Below are 21756 nucleotides of genomic sequence, written 5' to 3'. Positions count from 1 at the left end.
CGTTTTTTCTTTTCACAACTTACCGTTATCAAATCTTTCTCAAGAATTCCATTCCATTTTCAGAGGAGTAACTCTCTTTTCCCACTCATCATGAGTCGGCTTACATAATATTTACTTAGCATGCTTCATTGCAACAACAGGACATGGCATCAACAGGCCTGGGCACAGATGGGTGGAAACGGGTGTGTAGACCCCCTACTAGGCCCGTTTCCTACTGAGCTTTGTTCTGTGTGCCGGTGCATCTTCAATGTAAAAACACTCCTGGGAAGGAAGCAAGGATTGCCAGCAGGCCCTCCGTGTACTGCACTCTATTCCCTTCCTTTTCGGACCCAGGAAAGAAAGAGAGGTGAGCTGGCCTAGTGTTACAGTGAGGACAGGCCTCTGTCCAGCACGCTGGTAGTGTTTACTTTGCCGAGTTCTTACTGCTCTGTCTAGGGCTGGTACACTGTCTTAGTCCATTGGGGCTGCTCTAACAGAACACCATAAACCCGTGGCTTATAGGCAATACATTTATGTATCACAGTTATGGAGGCTGGGAAGTCCAAGGTCAAGGTAGCAACAGATTTGATACCTGCTGGGCACCTGCTTCCTGGTCCACAGGTGGCCGTCTTCTCGCTGTGGCCTCACCTGGAAGAAGGGGCACGGGGGCTCTCTGGACTTGAGTTAACTGAGATGGTAATCATGTTGGGTAAGACATGAGAACGGGAAAGCTGTAGCCATCTTCGAGGGCTTCTCACTTGAACTTCCAAACCCGAGCTGAGGGAGTGCATCATTTTTATGCAGGTCTGCTTCTCCACCTAAGATGGGCTTTCTTTCCCGCCTTTGTCGGCTCCAAAATGTGATTCTGACATATCCACCACGTGACCAGACGCCCTCTACCCGGTTCATTCTCAGGCAGCCTTGAGCCCTAAAGAGGGACAAAGGTCATCCCAGGGTCACTTCCCCTGCCAGTCAATACTAAATCAGTGACCTTCTCCAGATCAAGCCTGCGGCAACAGCTTTTTCGTGCAGCCAGTTCACCTGGGACAGGCGTGCAGGAGCCACCTCCAGGCCCCCTCCTGAAGGCCTTAGCATCACAGCCCCCTCTTCATCTGCCGCTTTTTCTTCTTTCCCTGGCATTCCTCGGAGCAAGGGACAATGTCCTTCCTCCTCAAATGTCACCTCAACTCTGCTTTTCCTTCCCCCCTTCAGCTTCTCTCGTAGCCCCCATCCCATCACCCGCTCTCTCTCTCCAAGCACTTCACTGCTCCTGGCATCTCTCAGCACCACTTGGCAACTCCTCTCTTCGCGGTCTAGCTCCCCTAGAATGAACGCACCGATGAGACAGAGACTCGGTTTCTTGACTTTGTTGTTGGTGCTTATGACTCAGAGCCTAGAACAGGGCCTGGCACATACTCGTTTCTCAATAAATAACTGTTGGAAGAATGAGTGAATGGATGAACGAACAAATGGATGGATGAGCACATTTAGATTGCAATGCAGTCTCTGGCTCCCTGTTAAAAATAACTGCTTACACACATGCCTCCTGCTTCCCCCCCCCCCCCACCCCGCCTCTCACTATCTCCCACCACTGCCCAGCCATCTCTGTGGCTTTGCCAGACCAAATTAGTTTCTACCTTGAACTTGGAAGCCTCCATGTAGTCTCCATCAGAAAGGAAATCACCACTATTAAATGGCAAGGTCTTGTTCATTGTCGTTGGTGATTTAGTGCACAGCCAAGAGCAGACCATTAGCTGTCCTTTATGGTTGTGTTGCCCTTGGCTTGCCAAGAGAGGACCTAGCCTAGGACAGCGGCGAGCTGGCTTGGAGAGAGTGGCTTCGCCAGCAGAACCCAGCAGCTTTCCCCCTGGGGTGTGTGTGGCGCGTTTGCTCTTCTGCCTTTGGGGGTGGAGGTGAGAAAAGCCTGCAGGAAGCCAGGATCCTTCCTTACACCCCAGTCCAGCTCTCATTTCAGCGGCCTTTACTTTCAGGTTGATACTGAGTGGTGAGAAGAACAGTTTTGTTAAGAACCGAGGCTCTGGTCTCCACTCAGCTGTGTGACCTTGAGAATGTCACCTCCCCTCACTGTAGCTCACTTCCAACAGTTGTACCATGGAGAGCTTGCACTAAATGATTTCTAAGGTGTTTTCTGGTGTAATGTATATATCCTCATCTGAGGACATGTATTTGTTTTTTGTTTTTTGTGTGTGTTTTTAGAGAGAGAGGACGAGAAAGAAAGAGAGAGAGAGAGACATCGATGTGGGAGTGAAACATTGATCAGTTGGCTCCTGCATGAGCCTCAACCAGGGATTAAACCCACAACCTGGGTATGTGCCCTGACCAGGAATGGAACCGGCAACCTTTTGATGTATAGGACATGAGGCACCCTGCCAGGGCGTCCAGATGTAATATTTTAAGACAGACCTTGTATTTTTTATGGTGTTCTGACGTCTTGAATTCTGCTCTTTCTTAGCACTCCCCCATTATACCACAGGTTTCAGTCTATCTGTTTGGTCATGTGCTTTGTCTCCTGATGAAACCACAGTCTTCCTGTCTTACCTATAGGTGTGTCACGCAGAGTCCAACACAGTGCCCAGCACTTGTATATTTAGTGAACAATACGGCTTCCCTTTTTTCCTGCACTTGGTTATCTGTTGATTGATTGTAAATGTGCAGTGAAATTCCCCAGAAGACAGGTAATTTGTCTAAATTCATAAGCCAGTCATGCATAAGTTCTCAGAATCGGATCACTTCTCGGTGCCATCTCTAATACCTCTTAGCTATATAAAACTTCTTTGAGCCCTGCCCAGTTTGGTCAGTGGTTAGAGAGTCGGCCTGTGGACCAAAGGGTCACGGGTTCCATTCCTGGTCAAGGGCATCTACCTTGTCTGCAGGTTCCCCAGCCCTGGTAGTCAACCAATTGATGTGTCTCTCTTGTGTCCATGTTTCTCTTTCTCTCTCTCCTTCCACTCTTTCTAGAAATTAGAAATCAATGAAAAACATTTCTTCCGGTGATGATTAAAAAAATAACAATAGCCTTAACCGGTTTGGCTCAGTGGATAGAGCGTAGGCCTGAGGACTGAAGGGTCCCAGGGTCGATTCCTGCCAAGGGCATGTACCTGGGTTGCGGGCACATCCCCATTGGGAGGCGTGCAAGAGGCAGCTGAATCGATGTTTCTCTCTCATCGATGTTTCTAACTCTCTATCCCTCTCCCTTCCTCTCTGTAAAAAAATCAATAAAATATATATTTTTTAAAAAATAACAATAGTAAACTTCTTTTAATCCCCTCACTTCTAGTATCTTCACTCCCAGAAAAACAACCCTGCACTTTGGGGTCAGACTCGAATCCCAGCTCCATCATTTCATTACGTAGCTGTGCAAAGTGGGGCTGTTACATTGCATCTCTGGGCCTCGGGTTTCTTACCTGTTAGGTCAGTGGTCGGCAAACTGGCCTCTTGAGTGTGGCTCTTCCACAAAATACCACGTGCGGGCGTGCACGTACAGTGTGATTGAAACTTTGTGGCCCATGCCACGGGGCCAAAGAGCCGCATGTGGCTCGCGAGCCGCGGTTTGCCGACCACTGTGTTAGGGGAATAAGTATACTAACCTTCAAGGTTGATCACAGAATTAAGTGGCCTCCAGCACAGTGCCTGGCAGGGACTAAGTTGATGTAAGTTGAGAACCCCTCACTCTGGGCCCTGACCCACAAGGCCCCAGTCTGCCAGCGTCAGCCTCATCTGCCCCCCATCCTCTCCTTGGTCTGTGTCAGTCCCACTGGCCTTTAGTTCCTTGAGAGGTTTGGGTTGTTGTTTTTTTCCCTCCTGATACTAAGCAATTCTCCAGTCCTCTGAGGACACCAAGTGGGTGTCCTATAATTCATTTCAGCTCGGACACTGCTGCCTGGAGTTGGTACAGGCAACACAGGCTTAAGGGCTCAATCCCACAAGACTTCCAGGTTACCCACAATTCTGTTCTACTTGGCTATAAAGTTGGGGGTTTCCCCAGCATCCCTCCTCAGGCAGGTAATTTGCTAGACCAACTCCTAGAACTGGGGAAAGCACTTTTACTTGCGGTTAGTGGTTTCTTTATCTTTATGAAGGATACAACGCAGGGACCAGATGGAAGAGATGCACTCTAGTAGGCATGGGGGTGAGGGGATGTATGGCGCTTTCGTACCCTCTGTGGGCCCCCCCCCCCAGAACCTTCATGTGTTCACAGCAGGGGCCCTCCGAGCCCCGTTGTTTAGTTGTCCCAGTTGTTTAGATGAAGCCTGCAGACAGGTTGGCCAGTGCTGATGAACTCAGTCTCCAGCCCCTCCAGCTTCTCATCCAGGCTTGGCTTTCCTGGCCACCAGCCCCGTCTGAAGCTGCCTGGACTCCTGCCCAGAGCTGCCTCGTTAGGACAGAAGGTGCTCTTAAGAACTCTGCACTAGGGATAAATACTGAACGTCTTCCTGTGACACCACGGGCCTCATCCCCCTCTCGCTTCCCACTGTAAGGTTAGCACACGCCGTTCCCCCTGCCCTGACACTCTTCCCGTCATCTGTCAGATCTCAGTTTATACTCACGTCCTCAGACCGCCTCCTTGGTGGGTCCCCCTTTCCTGGACCCTGCTGTCATGCTGGACCGCTCCCTCCCAGCCCTTTCAGGGTCACATCCCACACCCGTGAGTGTCACTGTCACTGACCTCGCCCTGTGTCATGGTCTGAATCACGTCCCCAAAGTTCATCAATTGAAGTCCAAACCCCAGCACCTCAGAATGCTTAATTGGTAATGGGATCTTTAGAAAGATTAACTTGATAAATTGAGGTCATTAGGATGGGCCCTCGGCTGATATGACTGGTGGACTTGGAAGAAGAGGAGGTTAGGACACAGATAGAGACAGACCCCGGGCGGGGGGGGGCGGAGAAGACGGCATCTACAAGCCGAGGAAAGAGGCCTCAGCAGAAGCAACCCAGCCAGCACCTTGATCTCAGACTCGTCAGAACAGGAAGGTGTATTTCTGATGTCTCGGGGCCTCTCACCCCACCCCCCACCCCCACCCCAGTCTGTGATACTTGTTACAGCAGCCCTAGCTGCCTAATTTCTACGAGGCCACAAGCTCCACCAAGGGCAGGGACCACCTCAGGGTTCATTCCTCATTGCATCCCTGCAGCCCAACATGGAGCTTGGCTCTCATCTATATTCAGTGCGTGCGTTGAGTGGAGGATGACAGGGAATCTTGAAGAATGGAAGTTTCATGGACCCCGTGCTGAGTAGTCCCAGGCCAGTAATTCTTTATCCCTTAGCATCTCTGGTTTGAACTTCCTCCCTGCCCTTCCTCATTGAATGAGGACTACCATGTCCCTCATCTGCCCAGTGACCAGACTTAAGAGTATAAAGAGACTTTGTGATTAAGCTTTCTGCCTCCTCAGCCATGCAGGGGTCTCCCTGGTCACCTCCGCCTTCTAGGCTGTGTTTGTTCAGCGTCTGGCCTCTGCATAAGCAGAGCATCGATGCGCAATAATGGTGTGATCTAAGAAATGCTATAAGGAAGGAAAGTGAAGCCATGGCTACATAAGACCCAGAAATGCTTGGCACTGATGATTACACTTAACGTCGACCCTTAGTTTACAGCTTACAGCATTGCATGTCACTCTTCAAACAACCTTCTCATGAAAATAGGGTGTATTTTGGTCATCATCTGTTTTAAAGAAAGAAAAGCTAGAGCTCCAAACTCCAGTCGTGTCGGCCTACACGGCATGGGTAGCGACTGGGAAGTGGGAACGTGAATGTGGACCTTGGAATCCTGCACACGCGCGCTGTGTCTGCGACCCCCACTAGCAGGATTAGACCATTGCTCCCGGGCGCTGCGATTACAGGTTCCAAGGGGTGTCTGTGATCGAAGTCACTGAAAGATGCCAACAAATTGTTTTTTAAGAAGAGGCAGATCCGAGAAGTCCCGGGAGGAGGGTTGGGGCTGGATGCAGGCCAGCTGCGCTCCCCAGCGGAGGTGTCCTCCGGGAGGTGACAGCAGCCGCCTGGCCCAGAAGTCGCGTGGTAGCAGCAACTTTGGAAGAGAGCCTTGCGGCTGCCTCCGCCCGCATTCCTTTTTCCTTTTTCCTTTTTTCTGTCTCCAAAGACAAAGATCACGGGGGAAGAAAGAAAAATCCTTGTTTGAGATTGAGCGGGAGTTTTTATGCCATCAATTAAGTTAACTTGGGCCCACTCGGGGCTGACTTGGGGGGGTGACAGGTGGCAGGGGACCTGTTCATACGTTTTGGCAGTTGGAATCATTATCTGGGCTGGGATTGCTGTCTTTTCTGAGCCTCAGGCCTCCCTTTCCTGTTCTCCCTGGACGGCCTGGGCGGGACATGTTCTCAGCAGAGTTCCCTGGGATTACCTGAAGGGAATTAGACTCAGAGGACCCGGTGGGAGGAAGGGCTCTGCAGTGTCCTGGGCCCCTGCCTAGCCCAGGGGGAGTGCAGGCAGGGACAGATACATCGAATACTCAGATACGTTGGAACCAGCCTTTCTACCAGCCTCTAGTGCCCTTTGGAGCCTGGCCCACAGTGGTACCCGCCTTCCCCTGGGGAGAGAAATGCAATTGCAGATTATTCCTAACCTTGAGTGTCACAGTGAACACGGACTTTTGCAACAGAGAGAGCTGAACACAAGCCCCAGCTCGGTGGTTCCCAGCTGCCTGTCCTTGACAGAGGCCTGTCCCTCCCTCACCTACTCTCCTTCCGAAAGATGGAGGTAAGCAGGGTGCCCACCTCGTGGGGGTGGTGGCAGGCCCTCTGAGACAGCGCCTGAGACCATGCATCCCCGTGCCAGGGCAGAGTGCTCGCAAAGAGAGGACTGGGCTGGGAAAACCAGGCTCCTGTCCCAGGACCAGAGCGTGCACACACACACAGTCCAAGTGAGGAATCGCGTGTGCGGACGGTCCGTGAGGAGGACGGTGAGAAAACTCGTCGTTGGCCTCAATGAAGAGATCTCAGTCCTTTTGGAAGGAGCTCTCAGGTCATCAGATCTCCTCCTCTGCCCTGAGCAGAATGCCTTCCCACAGCCTGCCTGCTGGTGACCTCCACTCCCCAGGTCCCGACCCCAATGTGTGTCAGAATTTATGGGGATTCCTTGGCAAAAAAGAATCCCCAGGCCTGACCCTGGGAGGATCTGCTTCAGTTTGGGGCGCTGCCTAGAAGACGGCGGCCAAACCATTTGAGAAGCTCCCCGTAGAGATCATGAAATCCAGGAGGTGGGGCCTGGGTCTGTTCCCTTTGCTGCTGTGTCTCCAGCAGTTGGCACTGAGCCTGGTGCACGGCAGGGCCTCGGTGAACACCTGCTGATATGTGCAGCCTCTTCCAGAACAATCCCAGCGCTTAGAAGCTTCCCCAGAAAGGCGGCTCATTTCTGTGTCGGTGAACTCTAACGGTGACTTAAGATCTGGCTCATAATAAGCCCAAATTTATCTTCCTTTCATCTTCACTCATTTGACCTAATTCCACCTTCTTGAGTGTCGTGGGTTCTAATTCCTCTCCGAAAGGAAGGGATTGACCCTCAGCTATGGAGGTCGGTAAGGGTGGGTATTTATCTCCAGATGAAATCCGGGCTGGCTGAGCAATGGATGCACTTACCTCATCAAGTAACTGAAACCCAGGAAACAAAACGATGGGTGAAGGGACCTGCTTAGCCAGAGCGCCTGGATTCCATCTCAAGGGCATGCCAGGTGAACTTGCGGCACACAAACCTGGTTGAGTCCCAGGTCTGAAACAGCTGCCTTTACCCCTCTGCAGAGGAGGGACGGAGGGACTAACGTTGACCCGGGATTGCATCCACTGTAAAACTAGGTGAGAATCATCCTCAAGTCCAAGGGGAGAAGAGGCCACGTGGGAGACGCTCACGTGTGGGAGGAACGCGAGCAGCGGTGGCGGGATCCAGCGCTTCGCTGATGGTGTGTTTTCCTAAACCCCTGCTCCCCTCCCAGGGCGACCCCTGTTGAAGGGGGGCAGCTCCAGAATAATTATTAAGACCTTCACAGCTCCTAGGAACTTCCGTGACCCCAGAGGGCATTCGCTGGAGCTGTGAGAAGTGCAAGTTCAGGAACAGTCTCTTTCAACCCATTCAGGGCTGTGGAAATTTACCCTTTTGTGTTGCATCTTCTCCAGAGATGTTTTATTATCCGGCACCCACTAGCCTGGGGCGCCAGGGGAGCGATTCTTTCAGGATGTTTAGTAAATGGCTGTGTGATACTACAGGGTTTCCTTATTACAGCCGCCCTGCACTCAGACATGCGTTGAATGATACCGTTAAAGCTGTTCTGTGTTAAAGCAGCTGATTACAATAAACATGAGGTTGGAAGGGCATCATTGCTTTGGTTGCTGATGGTCAGGACAGCCCCTGGGTATAACACTTTAATACCCACCTGCCGGGTAAGCACAGCTCATTTGATGGGCAGTCGTGATTGGCAGTCTCTCTCTCTGCACCCGGGGCCTGGGGATGGGAGAAAGGAGACAGCTCTGGAAGCATCCGATCGGAGCTACAACTACCCGCTCCTGGTGTTTACCTGGACAAGTTACCTAGGGTGCACCCACCGCCACGCCATTCGACAGCTCCACCAGTTCAGTGGGCTGGGATGGTGACTTTTACACTTGATCTTAGCCAAAAGGCCGAGAAGCGATGGGATGGTGACTTTTAGATGATATTTATTTTTCACTAAACAGTCCATTCATCTGTCTATCCATCCATCCATCCATCTATTATCCATCCATCCACACTGTACTGGGTCCCAAGAGCATGAAGCTTTTTAACCAAGGAATAAAATCATCAACTTTCCCTTGGAAAGTATTTCTCCGGCTGGGTAAGCTGAGTGGAGTGACAAGGAGCTCCCCCGAGGGAAAGGCGGCCAAGTACGAACCTTCTAAGGTATCCTAGGGAAGAGGGATGGGGAGGGCATGGGAGAGCGAGGGAGGAGGTGATGAAGATCGTAGGTGAAATCTGTAGGATTTGTTCCTGGCGAGGATGTGGAGATCGAGGAGAGTGCGGTGTTGAGGTGGACTACCGGTTCCCAGCTTCAGTGACAAGATCCACCTGGATGCTGCCAACCACACAGTAAGCAGGGTCACCGTTATTTAGGGGGAGAGGGTTATGGGTTTGTTTGTGGTCGGTATGAGTTGAAGGTCACTGTGAAACAGCCTGGTGATGATGGTGAGCGGATAGTCGGATTTAAGGGTGAGAAGGTCTGGGAAGTAGCCTGAGCTGGGGATGGAGATGGGTGATTACCTCCCTCTGAGCAGTGTTTGAAGCCACTGGGGTAGCTCCCATCATCCAGGGATCTAGGGATAAAATGTAGAGCAGGAAGAGGGGGCCAGGGACAGGAGTTGGGGAGTACTGGCATTGAAGGGAAGTCCCCTGGAAGAAGTAAAGCAATGCCTAGAGGCAGGAAAGCAAGCAAGAAAGCTGGCATCACAGAAGCTAAAGGCCTCAGGAAGGTCTGAGGGAGGTGGGGGAGCAGCTCCAGCAGGGGTGTTGGGGATACTGTGGCCACATTTTGCAGATTCAGTCTGTGCGGTGTCACAGAAGAGAGAGATCGCCCACTCGGCTCTCGCAGAGCCAAGCACTGGACACTGAGCATCGCGGTGGAGAAATGTTGGCTTTGTGATTGATGGATGGCGCCACCCAGGAGAACGGGAAGCTAAGGCTCAAAAGCCAGAACTCCCCGAGGCATGTAGGTTACAGATTCTAAAGGGCAAAACTACAAGACGTCAAGAGTTAGGGGCTTGCACCCTAACCGGTTTGGCTCAGTGGATAGAGCATCAGCCAGCAGACTGAAGGATCCCAGGTTTGATTCTGGTCAAGGGCATGTACCTTGGTTGCAGGCACCTCCCCAGTAGGGGGTGTGCAGGAAGCAAGTGATTGCAGTTTCTCTCCCATCGATGTTACTAACTCTCTATCCCTCTCCCTTCTTCTCTGTAAAAAAACAACAACAACTATATATATATATATATATATATATATATATATATTTTTTTTTTTTTTTTTTTTTTTTTTTTTTTTTAAAGAGTTAGGGGCCTAGGTCATGCATGGAGCTGATTGGTCAGAGGTGAGGTGAGGGTAAAGAATCATTTCTTCAAGTCTTGAGGACAGTTTGGAGGTCTGTTCCCATGTCCCTGTGTCTGGTCCATGGGACAGGAGCCAGGGGGTCGTTCCACCTTGGGGCTCAGGAGCTACAACATAACTTAGGCCTTAGATCGGGATGTGATCTTTAGCCTGCCAGAGTTTTGGACTATGTGACCATGTGACCAACGTATGTCTGAGTGCAGGATGGCTATGATAAGGAAAACCTATAGCTTCACACTACCATTTACTAAGCATCCTGTCTTCTGCTGCCTCCGGAGTTGCTGATTGTCTGGGGTAGGGGAGACGCTAGATCTTGGGGTGGAGAGGGGGGAGAGGGAAATAGGGATGATTTCTAGAGCTGGGATTGAAAACTAAATTTAACCTGTCATAAGGACTCCCCATTTCACCTGAATGGGAAGACATTAGAACAATGACTAACAAAGAAAGAAGAGAAAGGCCTTTAGTGGGACATCTACCGTGAGCCAGGCACCGCATATGTTATCTCATTTGATCCCTGCCATCTGTAGTGGGGGGCAGGAGATAATTTCTGTTCTTGCCTCTATAATAAGGACATTGAGGCTCAGGGAGGTGATACCTTGGACAAGCCATACAGAACTGGGGCCAGGACCCTCTTTGTCTGGATTAAACACCCTTTTTCTGATGGACGATGCTGCCTTCCTCCTACCTGGCCGGTGAATGCGCAGCCTGCCCTTTCCACGCCTCGTGTGCCACATGGAAGCGTCACCAATCCCTCCTCCTGGGCCTCACCTCCGACCAGCAGGAGCCCTGCCTGGAGCCAGAGCTGAGGGAGAAGGAGGAGGAGGGGAGTCCCCAGCCTGGAGCCATCCGTCTGCTGGCTGGTGACACGACACCAGGGCCCAGCAGAATAGCAAGCTTGTTCGCTCTTGTCTGGCTGTTAGTGGTGATGTATGAATAAGCAAAGAAGACAGCTTCATTTTCATAAGTTAACTTGTGCCTGGAGGAAGGAATACGGGGAGCAGTGCACTTCATCATCACCGCAGGGCCGCACGGAGAACAATGACAGAGCCTTTCCTGTTAGTCACGGTGCTTTGTTGTAATGACTCCTGAGAAGATGAGATGATGGTGAGGATGCTGAGAGGCAGAGGGCGGGAGGCGGCTCACAGGAACCCGGGTCCGCTCCCCAAGAGTAACCCCTGGGAGGCTGCCTCTGGGTGGCTGCCAGGCCCAGGGTGAGGTGTAGACACGGACCTCTGCAGACCGGGGTGTGGATGCCACGTGGCTGATGAGCTGGGGGAGAGGACCTGTCCCATCTGCGCTGTAACTGGCGGGGGACTGAGGGACTCTCCGCCTAGACAGGTGTTGTGAGGCAGCACCGTTATCAGAAAAGTTTTTAAGGAAACTTGGGAGTTAGGAAGTCTGTGTGAAGGGGAAGGCAGGGGGGCCGGCAATGTGGGACGGCAGGCGGTACATGACTGCGGCCAAGATGTGGAACGGGAATCGCCCACCTTCCCCTACAGTCAGTCATCCAGGCCCTCCCCTCCTGCGGCCTGTCCGTGTCTCTGTCACCGCAGATACTGCACAGCTTCATAACAGTTCATCTGTCTCCTCTTCCAGCTGCCTGTAGAGCAAGGGCTATATTTTGTTTGTCTGGATTCCTTATGTTTTGTGCCGTGTCTGACACACAGCAAACTCTCAATCGATAGTCAACTGAACCAACGTCAAGGTAGAGTAGGGATCATGTCAGCTAAGGGAGGGAGGAGACGGCTGAGGCTGCCCAAGCCTGAAGCCGAGCAGACGGGTCGGTATATAGAGCCAGGAATTCTGGGTGTGATAAGAGTAAAGGCACACTGGACATTTTACTACTTTCTAGGCATTGTCAGTGGTGATGTGTGTCCATTCTGAGCACATGGCACCTTCATCATGTCCCTGTAGCATCAACCCAGGGACACCAGGAATTATGAGCCCGCTTCCCCAAGGACCCCACATTGCCTGTGTCACAGCCTCTGGGCTCTCTGATAAGGGCGCAGCTTGAGGACTGGGTGCCCAGCTCTCTGGGCTGAGGGCGCCGTGCCCTTCAGATCTGAGTGCTCTGCACCGGCATCCCGGGCTTGTTGCATGTGGAATAGAGAGCTCTCGGCTTCCTGAATCGGTGCTGTGTGTTTCTGGGGGATCCTACAAGTTTTGAATGTGATCATGCGGAATGACAAAGTGGGTGATAGTATTTTCCCCGCCTCTAATTTATGTATCTGTGCTGGGGTGTTGATTTAGATAGGAGCTCGATAAATTGATCAAATAAATTACAGCAAATCCACACGGCGTCATTTGAGGGAGCTGTCACCACGCTGAGGAGGCTCTATATCACCCAGCGCCAAGTTCCCAGGGAGCCGCTGCTCTCCTATCAGCGGGGGCTTCCGTGCGGTCAGGAAGGTCTTCATTCCTCGGTTCCGTCAACAGCGTAAGGATGTTAATTCCCGAAGGCAGTGGTTAGCTATAGAAGACAGTGGTTTTTAGTCATGAGACCTTTAGCACCTTATTTAGACTTTCTAAGCCTCAGTTTCTCTTTGTATAAGATGTGGATTTATGCCCTAGCCCAGGGGTCCTCATACTTTTTAAACAGGGAGCCAGTTCACTGTCCCTCAGACCGCTGGAGGGCCGGAATATAGTTTTAAAAAAAACTATGAACAAATTCCTATGCACACTGCACATATCTTATTTTGAAGTAAAAAAACAAAATGGGAACAAATACAATATTTGTATTTGCATGTGGCCCGCGGGCCGTAGTTTGAGGACCCCTGCCCTTAGCCAGTTTGGCTCACTGGATAGAACACCTGCCTACAGGCTGAAGGGTCCCAGATTCAATTCCAGTCAAAGTCACATACCTCGTTTGCAGGCTCGATCCCCAGCCCTGGTCAGGCCTTTTCGGGGGGACAACCAACCCATATGTCTCTCTCATATCAATGTTTCTCTCTCTGTCTCTCTCCCTCCCTTCCACTCTCTCTAAAAATCAATGGAAAAATACCCTCGGGTGAAGATTAACAACAACAAAAAAAAGATGTGGATTTATAATTTCCGTTATAAACCTTGGGTGTCAGGCAAATAGAGAAGTATATGCTGGTTCCATCGCTAGCTGTGCAAACCTCAGCCCTATGTGAGCCTCAGTTTCCTAGTCTGTAAAATGGTATTGATTCTAAGAAAACACCTTGGCGTGCACGATTAGGTTTTCCAGTGGAAGGCAGTTGGGTCTAATGCCTGACTAACCCTCCTTACAAGGCTCAGGGATTTGCTCTGGGGACAGAGAAGCAGTTGTTCCTGCATAAAGCACTCCTGAGTTGATGTCACATTGGCATGAGGCTGGCGGACACTGAGAGTAAAATCACGGCAAGAAGGTGGCCAGGAGGTGGCTCTTATCTGTAGGTCCCATCTCATTAAACAAGGCTCGCTTCTTCCTCTGACGTGAGGAAATGATCTCTACTCTTGCCCAGGCCAGCGAGTTAGTATATAATGGGAAACATTAGAACCGGAACACTGGAAGCATAGTATGTCCATAACTATGTGTTGCAAGAGGTAAGGGATGGGTGGATGGATGGATGGATGGATGGTCTGGGATTCTGGCTTTTTTGCATATTAACTGTGTGGCCTTGGGCAACTTAACCAGGAATTCTGGGCAGCCTCCATTTTTCCTCCATAAAATGGGGATACGAAAACTAGATGGGCTGCCTACGTGTGAGAATTACACAGATTAATTAACACAAGTCAAGCACTTAGATCAGAGTCTGGCAGCCGATAAAAACCCTGAATAATGAAAGCTCCTGCCACGATTTGCCGTTACTCTGCCTCCTGTTCCGCACTCGCTGACCCACGGCCTGGCCTCTTTAAAGACCTTTGCATTCTCTGTCCCTCACAGGCCAGCAGGTCCTGGGCTTGGTGGAGAACCAGAGCGACTGGTACCTGGGGAACCTGTGGAAGAATCACCGCCCTTGGCCCGCCCTTGGAAGGGGCTACAATACAGGTAGGTCATGAGGGGCGGGGAGGGCGGGTTACAAAGGGCGATGTGAGGACTCATGCTCCTTCCCTGGGGAGAGGAGGTGAGCCACAGCACAGGTGAAGCCACCTGGTGGCCTGGGAGCCTTCCAGCCCTTTCTTGGTGCTGCCACTACAGGACAAGTAGTAATGGGACCATGGTGTCTGCGGGAGTCTCACCACAAAGCCCCTGACCTTTGGGCAGACCCTGGGTCTCTATGAGTGTGGCCTGTGGGTGCCTTGGCTCCGTTACTATAGACTAGAGATCACTCCGCAGTGACAAGCCCAGCATCTCAGTTTCTTTACAAAACAGAAACCTACCTTCCTCGCTCACATGCCATGTCGTTAGATGGGTGGGACCGGTGCCACCGTCAGCATTCGGGGTTCCCCTGGATGGGGACTAACTGGCACAGGGAGCAAAGTAGCAGGTGACCCATTGGCTCTGAAGGCATCTGGTCCGATGTGACGTGCTTTCTGCTAATATGTCGCTGGCTACAGCTTGTCATGTGGCCATGCCCACCTTCACAGGGTGTAACCTGGCCACGTGCCCGGAGGAAGAAAGGCAGAAATGTTAGGTAACTGGTGCTCAGGAATGCCACAGCCGTTGAACACCATGTGTCTGAAATCAAGTCCATTCTTCTCCCCTGTTGCTAGTCCCCAACTTGTGTCTCCTCTTTTCTTTCTGTCTGTTAATAGTAGCATTCATGCTCATTCCTTCTTAGTTCACCTCTGTCTGTTGAATGCTTCCTGTGCACTAGGCCCAGTGCTGCGGGGGCCAGATACAACCTGAGACCTTAGGGAGCATGTAATCCAGGAAGCCAGGGCAGCCCCTCCCCTTAGGCTCAGGTCCTGCCAGTGTCTGTCTTTAAAACACTCTGGATCCTTCTGCCTCCTCCCCTTCGTCCTCTTTGCTGCTGCTTTGGGCCCCTGTTCTCAGAGGATGCAGACCCGGGACCTGTGCCAGGACTAGAACTTGGAGCTCAGGGAGCCGTCGGGTGGGGCGCGGCCAGCTGGAGCCTGACCAGCTGTCCTGGGTGGGGACCAGTATCCTCGGGGGATGGCGCCACCTGGAGGTGATGGGGGAAACTGTCCTGCAGTTCACTCCGGGAGCCCAGGGTTCAACTCTAGAGAGGTCAAACACAGGATCCCAGAGGCCAAAGGAAAAAGGAGGAGAATCAAGCTTCCAGAGGTAAGAATTCAGAGATGGGGTCAGAGTCAGAGTCAAAGCGGGACTAGGGCGAGGAAAGAAAGGTCCAGCGTCCATGTCCTGAGCAGCAGAGGTGGCAGGTAGGGAGCCCTGTTTGAAGGCCATCCTTCCACATGGGACGTCCCTTTGCTGACATTTGCCACAGTAACTACACATGCCCCCTGTCTCATATTCCCCTAACACCTACCAGGCGTTAGTTATAACCTGAAGAGGTTGCAAGTGAAGAATTTTCACCACCTGCCCCTTCGTCTACCTCCTGGAGGCCTCCCTGGCTGTGCCGGGCATTAACCCTCGAGTTGCAGGATGGTGGGGAATTCTGGGGAGTCCCTGAGAGGAGCGGAGGTGGGAGGGGCCCCACGGGTCTCAGAGCAGCGGCTCTCTGTAGCCGGTGTGGGAGTATTGCAGTACTTTGTTAATGGTGAGGGCAGGGCCCTGCACACCAGCTGGGCCCTGGCCAGGCACGGTGCCAGGTGCTTCGTAGGTGTTAATCTCATTTGATCCGCACACTAACCCCAGGAGCAGGTGCTATTCTTATCTCTATTTTATAAGCTGCAAACTGAAGCTTAGACAGTTGACGGATAAGTAAGGGGCCTGCAGTGTTAACGACGAGCTAAAACTTCCCAGCGTGAACTTGCGTGAGTTGCGTGGTTTCGGGATCAAGAATCCTTTTAGAAAATGCAGAATCCTCCACTCTGCCCTTGAAGGGTCTCGCCGAGGCTTGGCAAGGAACCTGCCCTGGAAGAAGCATCCAGGAAGTTTCCGTAGCAGAAGGTTCAGGAGTCTGCTCTGTCTTGCCTTCCAGCCAGTCCTCCCAGGGCCTCTCTGCTCGGTGCAAGAAGCCGGACCTTTTAGGAACCACAGTGGGCAAGTTGCCAAACTCCCGTTTCTCTTTTTGAGGGTGAGGCTCTGACCTGGACGTTATCAAACTGTCAGAGGGCCAAGCCTCCTCCTGGACACTTGTGCCCCTTTTCTGAATCAGAGCGCCTGTTCATAACATCAGCTTTCAGGCCCTCACCCAGAGAGAGTGGATCTGAATCTGTAGTGATGAGGCCAGGCAGCTGTTATGTTAAACACACCCCCTCCCTGGCTCTGATGCATGCGAACGTTTGAGAACCTCGTGCAGGCTTTTATTGCCGTTTGCACATCAAGCTCAAATTGGACTGGAGTTCAACTGAAAAGCCCCATGAATGACGATTCGGCCAAAGGGTCCCCATTCTGGACGTCGGTAGGAGATTTATTGCGCCTGAAGCACAGGCATTATATATTTATCTCTGGTGAGTTGTCTCTGATTTAGGCCAATCTTTACATCATTTTATTTGACCCCATTTTAGTTCTCTGCTCAGGGTCATGCACAAAAATAACGAAAATGCCTTGTTTATCCCGTGGCCATGTCCCATTTTTGTAACATGCTTTGAACACCTCTTTTACAATCCTGGGATAAAATACATAGATTACCTATATTATTATACTGTCTACATATATAATTTTCAAAAAAATCAATCTAGTGCCCTGACTATAATACAAAGAAGAAATGAAAGAAAGTTAATCTATATATAAAAAACGGCTGATATGCAAAGTGTCCTCGGGAGTTCGACCAGGAGACCGGGAGTTCGATCACTCGCTATGATGTGCGCTGACCACCAGGGGGCAGCATGGAATGAAGGAAGGCCCCAATCCTCCCTGATCACTGGCTAGGCATAGGGACCCTACCCATGCGCTAATTTCATGCACTGGGTCTCTAGTTTACTATAAAATAATATTGGCTTCAGTGTGTAATTGCTCAGGCTTGGCAACTGTAGGAGACCTAGTGAAGTGGTCAGAGGCTACAATGCTGGTGTTCAGGATAGACTACATTAAATATTTTTTTACAACAATCCATATTCATATTTTTTCATAGAAGGATAAATAGTCAAGAAATGCAGTGATGTGCAGGAGCCGTGGTTTGTGAGAGCCCATTTTTAAATTCTCAGGAAATGTGAGATCTGATTATTAAGCACAGTGACTATTAAAAGTCAAATTATATAAACTTACCAGTAAATGATTTTAAAAACAAAGGCAATAAATCCTCAACACTCATTACTTCCTAGTCATATTCCTATTATCTGTGCTTTTAAGGTTATTACATCTGCCGTACCTGTATGGTGGGAATACTGTGAAGTGATGAGCTACTGCACATCTCTCCCTGCTCCCTTCAGTGACATTGCATTAGTAGCTTGAAATTTGCCGGTGTGGGAGTATTTACACCACGGAAATTGGCAGACACTATAAATCAGGGCTTTTCTTTCTTTACTTTCAGAAATCTAATTGTTAAACTTTTACCAGCATACCACTGAAATATAGTAATATATGAGCTTGCCACCCCCCATCACTTTCCCCTAACTTAAATACTGTAGCAGTTTGCAGTATATTCTTGACTTTCCTCTTTTCACATATGTAATTATGTATTTCTCTCTGTATATGCATCTCCTTTTTCATTGTCACATGTGCTTTTTCCTTCAAAACAAAATGTTGGGTATCTCTCTACATTGGTACATAAAGTTGTATTTTCTTCTTTCTTCTTAAGGACTGTGCATAGTTTTTCCATTTGCTGAATGTACCGTAATTTCTTTTATTTCCTATTAATCAGTGTTTTAGTTTCTAGGTTCTCCCCCTACCTATTATAAACCACACCACACATAAACATCCTTTCTATTCATATTTGTTGGCTTATGCAAGTATTTATACACAATGGAGCCTAAGAAGTGGTACTGATCTAACAAATATTATAGATTTTAAAATTTTTCATAGGCTAGAAAATAGCAAATGTGTCATGGGTCAGGTAGATAAAATTTTTAAGCAATATTTATTAAATACTAATTACATTTTAATTAATTACATTTTGATAAAAATTTAATATTTATTTAAAATAACTAATATTTTAAAAAGTAAACCACTTCATAACTAAACGGGGTTGTGTGGATATGTATGTGTGTTATGTGTTTGTTTTCTGTACTGGAAATAGTCTAAATTGCAAAGAATCGGTTTGGACCCTGCTATGGATTGAATTATGTTCCTCCAAAGTGCATGTGTAGAAGCCTTACCCCACAGTGTGATGGTATTTGGGGGGGGAGCTATTGGGGGTAATTAGGTTTAGATGAGGTCATGAGGTCGTGGGATGGGATTAGTGTCCTTCAAAGAAGAGACATCAGAGAAATGGCTCTCTCTCTCTCTCTCTCTCTCCCTCTCTCTCCTTCTCCCATATGAGCTGTGGGTATGTGATAACATGGGCCCCTTCCCACCCTCTGGGGATATACTGAAGGCCACCTGTACGAGTGCTGTGGGGCCAACCCTGGGAGCCTGGCCAGCTCCTCGGTCAAGAAATAGCCAAAGAGAAACAGCTTTCACATGTGAGCCCGGACTATAAACAACTGCAGAGACAGCTCATGTTTTGGTCTCGCAGCTTGTGCACGAGCAGGTGCCCCTGCAGCGCGCCCTGTTTGCTTTGTCTCCTGTGCTCCGTGTAGCCCTGTGCTGGGAAAGCCTGTGTTGTGGGAAACTTCACCGGCAGCCACCACCAATGTGCACGGAAGTCCTCATAGTGCACCGAAGTCCTCGTAAACCCAGGTCTTTCCCAGCCAGGCCTCCAGGTTATTTCTGTGAAATTGGCGATACGCTGAGATTTTTTTCAAGCCTCGGCTCTTTGCATTGCATGAGCACACGGTGAGAGGGTAGTCTTCCAGCCAGGAAGGGAGCCTTCAGCTGAGAGCCACCACACCAGCCCCTGGATCTTAGATTGACAGCCTCCAGAACCGTGAGAAAGTAATTTCTGTTGCTTGCACTCACCCAGTCTGTCCTTTTATTACTGAACCACCTAACGCAGAAACCTCACTTCAGCTTTTGTTGATGCAGGCAGATGCTCTCTGACTAAAAGGGCCAGCCAGGCCTCGGAAGCCATGAAGCCCGGGCCAGGGCCGGGGGAAGCAGAGCCCTTTCCTTGCGATGGGCCACTCTCCGTGGCTCTCGCACTTCAGCACGGGGACTAAACGACTTGCATGGCTACCGTGGGCACAAGGGAAAGCCATTTCCTGAGAATGTCGCTGCCCCCCTCTGCTGACCCGCGCAAGGTCAGGCATTCTGTCCACTCTGGCCTTAGCAAAGCAAGAGCTAAGGAGCTAAGGAGCGTAACCCAGCCATCCCGATACCTGTGCGGCTGGTTCCGTCTGCATTGAAAGGGAAATAAGGGGGGAGATGATCCTAGATCTTCCTGCCAACAAGAACATAATCTGGCCTTCAGTCAGTGCACGGATGCTTTGAAGACTCGTGTACGATGAGAAGAGGCGTCTGGCTTCGGGAGGTCTCTCAAGGTCACGGTGCCCATCTCTTAGGTGTGACTTGTGCATTCATGTGCATTATCTCATGTAACCCCCACTGTACAGAGAAGCCCATGGAGGTACAGAGAAGCCCATGGAGGTGCAGAGAGGCTAATTGATGTCAGGAGTTAGCAGAGCCAGTAAATGACAGAGCCCAGTCCCTTCTTGGGGCCTCAGTGCTTGAGGTTGGGAGCGAGGCTGCTGAGACCTGCCCAGGGGGATCTGTCCAGCCTCCCTCCCCCCACATACACACAGGAATAGATAGCTGTGCGCCATCTTATAACCTGGTGCCACCCATGTACTGTGTTCATATCACCAGCTCACATTCACTGGGCATTTACTCTATGCCAAGCCCTATGCTAAGTGCTTTTCATGCTTTTATCTCTAAGTGCCACTTACAATTTATTTTTTTTTTTCAAGTATGGTGGACGCTCAGTATTATTTTATTATATTAGTTTCAGGTATACAGAACAGTGGTTAGGCATTTATATAATTTACCAAGTGATCCCGCTGATAAGTCTGGTACCCACCTGGCACCGTACCCCAAAACAAATACCATACGATTTCATGTATATATGGACTCTAAAGAACAAATAAGTGAGCAAACAAAACAGAAACAGACCCATAGATACAGAGAACAAACTGAGGGTTGACAGATTTGGGTGGGGGTTGATGAGATTGAGGCACAGAGGGTGGCAGAGAAGGGCAGACAGAGGACCTGGGCACGTCAGAGGCCTTCCTGAAGCATTAGTCTCCGTACATGGGGGATGGGGATGCAGGGTGAAAGCAGCGTGGAAGGCTGAGCTCTGCGTTTCCTTGGAGCGTGTGAACGAGTGAAAGATGAAAAGATGCGAACTGTGCCCTGACTGGCATGGCTCAGTGGTTAGAGTGCCGGCCTGTGTACCAAAGTCCCCGGGTGCCATTCCGGTCAAGGGTGCATACCTTGATTTTTCAATCCCAGGCCCCAGTCGCAGCGCGTACAGGAGGCACCCAATCAATGTGTCTCTCTTGTGTATGTTTCTCTTTCCCCTCTCTCTCTCTCCCCCCCTCCTCTCTCTCGCTCCCCCCTCTCCCCTCTCTCTTTCTTTCTCTTCCCCCCTACTTTCTACTCTCTCTGAAAAAAAAAATCAATGGAATACATCCTCAGGAGAGGATTTAAAAAAGGTGCCCTTCCGTGTGGGCTCTCTCTGTTTAAGTGGAAATTGCGAGAAGCTCCTTGCCCTTTCTGCGGTCCATTAGCTCAGCGCTCGGTCAGGCTCCAGCACGCGTTCAACTGGTCGGAATTGCTCGGCCAGCCAAGCCACCTCGCCCTTCTTGGTAGGCAAATGAGACATCATCTCTCGCAGTGAAGCATCCAGCCAGACAGGGAGGGAGAGGCAGGCTTGTTATTCATAAAACATTAAACGCTCCACACCAGCGAGCTGGTCAGCAGACCTGACTTCCATCAGGGGGAGGAGTTACTTCTCAGCACCTGATGGAAAGTCCTTGGTGCTCCGGGCCCCCAGCCAGGCTAGGGCGTCCTCTATGCTTGCACAGACAGCTGGCTTTTCCCTGCATTGTGACCTGCTCCGTCTTGCTCAGTGGTGATTTAAGACCAAAGTCTTGGACTCTTTGTATTTTTCCCCTGAACAACTGCAGAAAACGCCTTGTTCTTACTGGAAGAGACAGCGGGAGAGTCGCTAATAACTAAGCACGTTGACTGCAGTGGCCGGGGCGTGGCCGGGACGTCCTTGTTCGGTGTGTGTGATCTCCCGCTTTCTGATGGACTGACTGCCTGGGAAAGGCTGTCTTGTCTCCGAGCCGGTCCTGAGAGACATTCATCTCCTGGTGGGATTCCTGGGGCTGGGGAGGAGAGCCAATCCCCAAGCCTTGCTCCTGCCTTAGGTTTGTCTCGCCACCTGCTGTCTAAAAGGTGCAAAATCCCTCACCTTCCAGGATTTAATGATGATCTGAGAATGTGTCCAAATCTGTCAAATGGCAATAGTGAGTTTGGCCCCAGACAACAGCCTGGGGTGCTTGGGCGTCAAGTTGCTCTTGTGTGTTTCTTTGAGACGGATTTGGGGGCTCTGTGCCGTCAGCTCCTGAGGACCGCCATACGGAGGTACCGCAACTTGGTGGCTC

At 50.5% G+C, this 21756-nt stretch overlaps 1 protein-coding gene across 6 annotated transcripts in view; it reads left to right on the top strand.

Moving 5' to 3' along the window:
• LARGE1 (LARGE xylosyl- and glucuronyltransferase 1) overlaps positions 1-21756 on the top strand; it is a 428233-nt gene that overhangs the window by 334371 nt on the left and 72106 nt on the right. For all 6 annotated transcript variants that reach the window (XM_036297621.1, XM_036297620.1, XM_036297619.1 and 3 more), the window contains exon 7: positions 13964-14068. In XM_036297621.1, the coding sequence (XP_036153514.1) occupies positions 13964-14068 (105 nt within the window). The remainder of the gene's footprint in view (positions 1-13963; positions 14069-21756) is intronic.

Source organism: Myotis myotis, unplaced genomic scaffold, assembly GCF_014108235.1.
Source record: "Myotis myotis isolate mMyoMyo1 unplaced genomic scaffold, mMyoMyo1.p scaffold_m19_p_3, whole genome shotgun sequence".
NCBI classification, from domain to species: Eukaryota; Metazoa; Chordata; class Mammalia; order Chiroptera; family Vespertilionidae; genus Myotis; species Myotis myotis.
The sequence above is the reverse complement of the archived record's forward strand: the minus strand, read 5'-3'. Positions and strand labels throughout refer to the sequence as shown.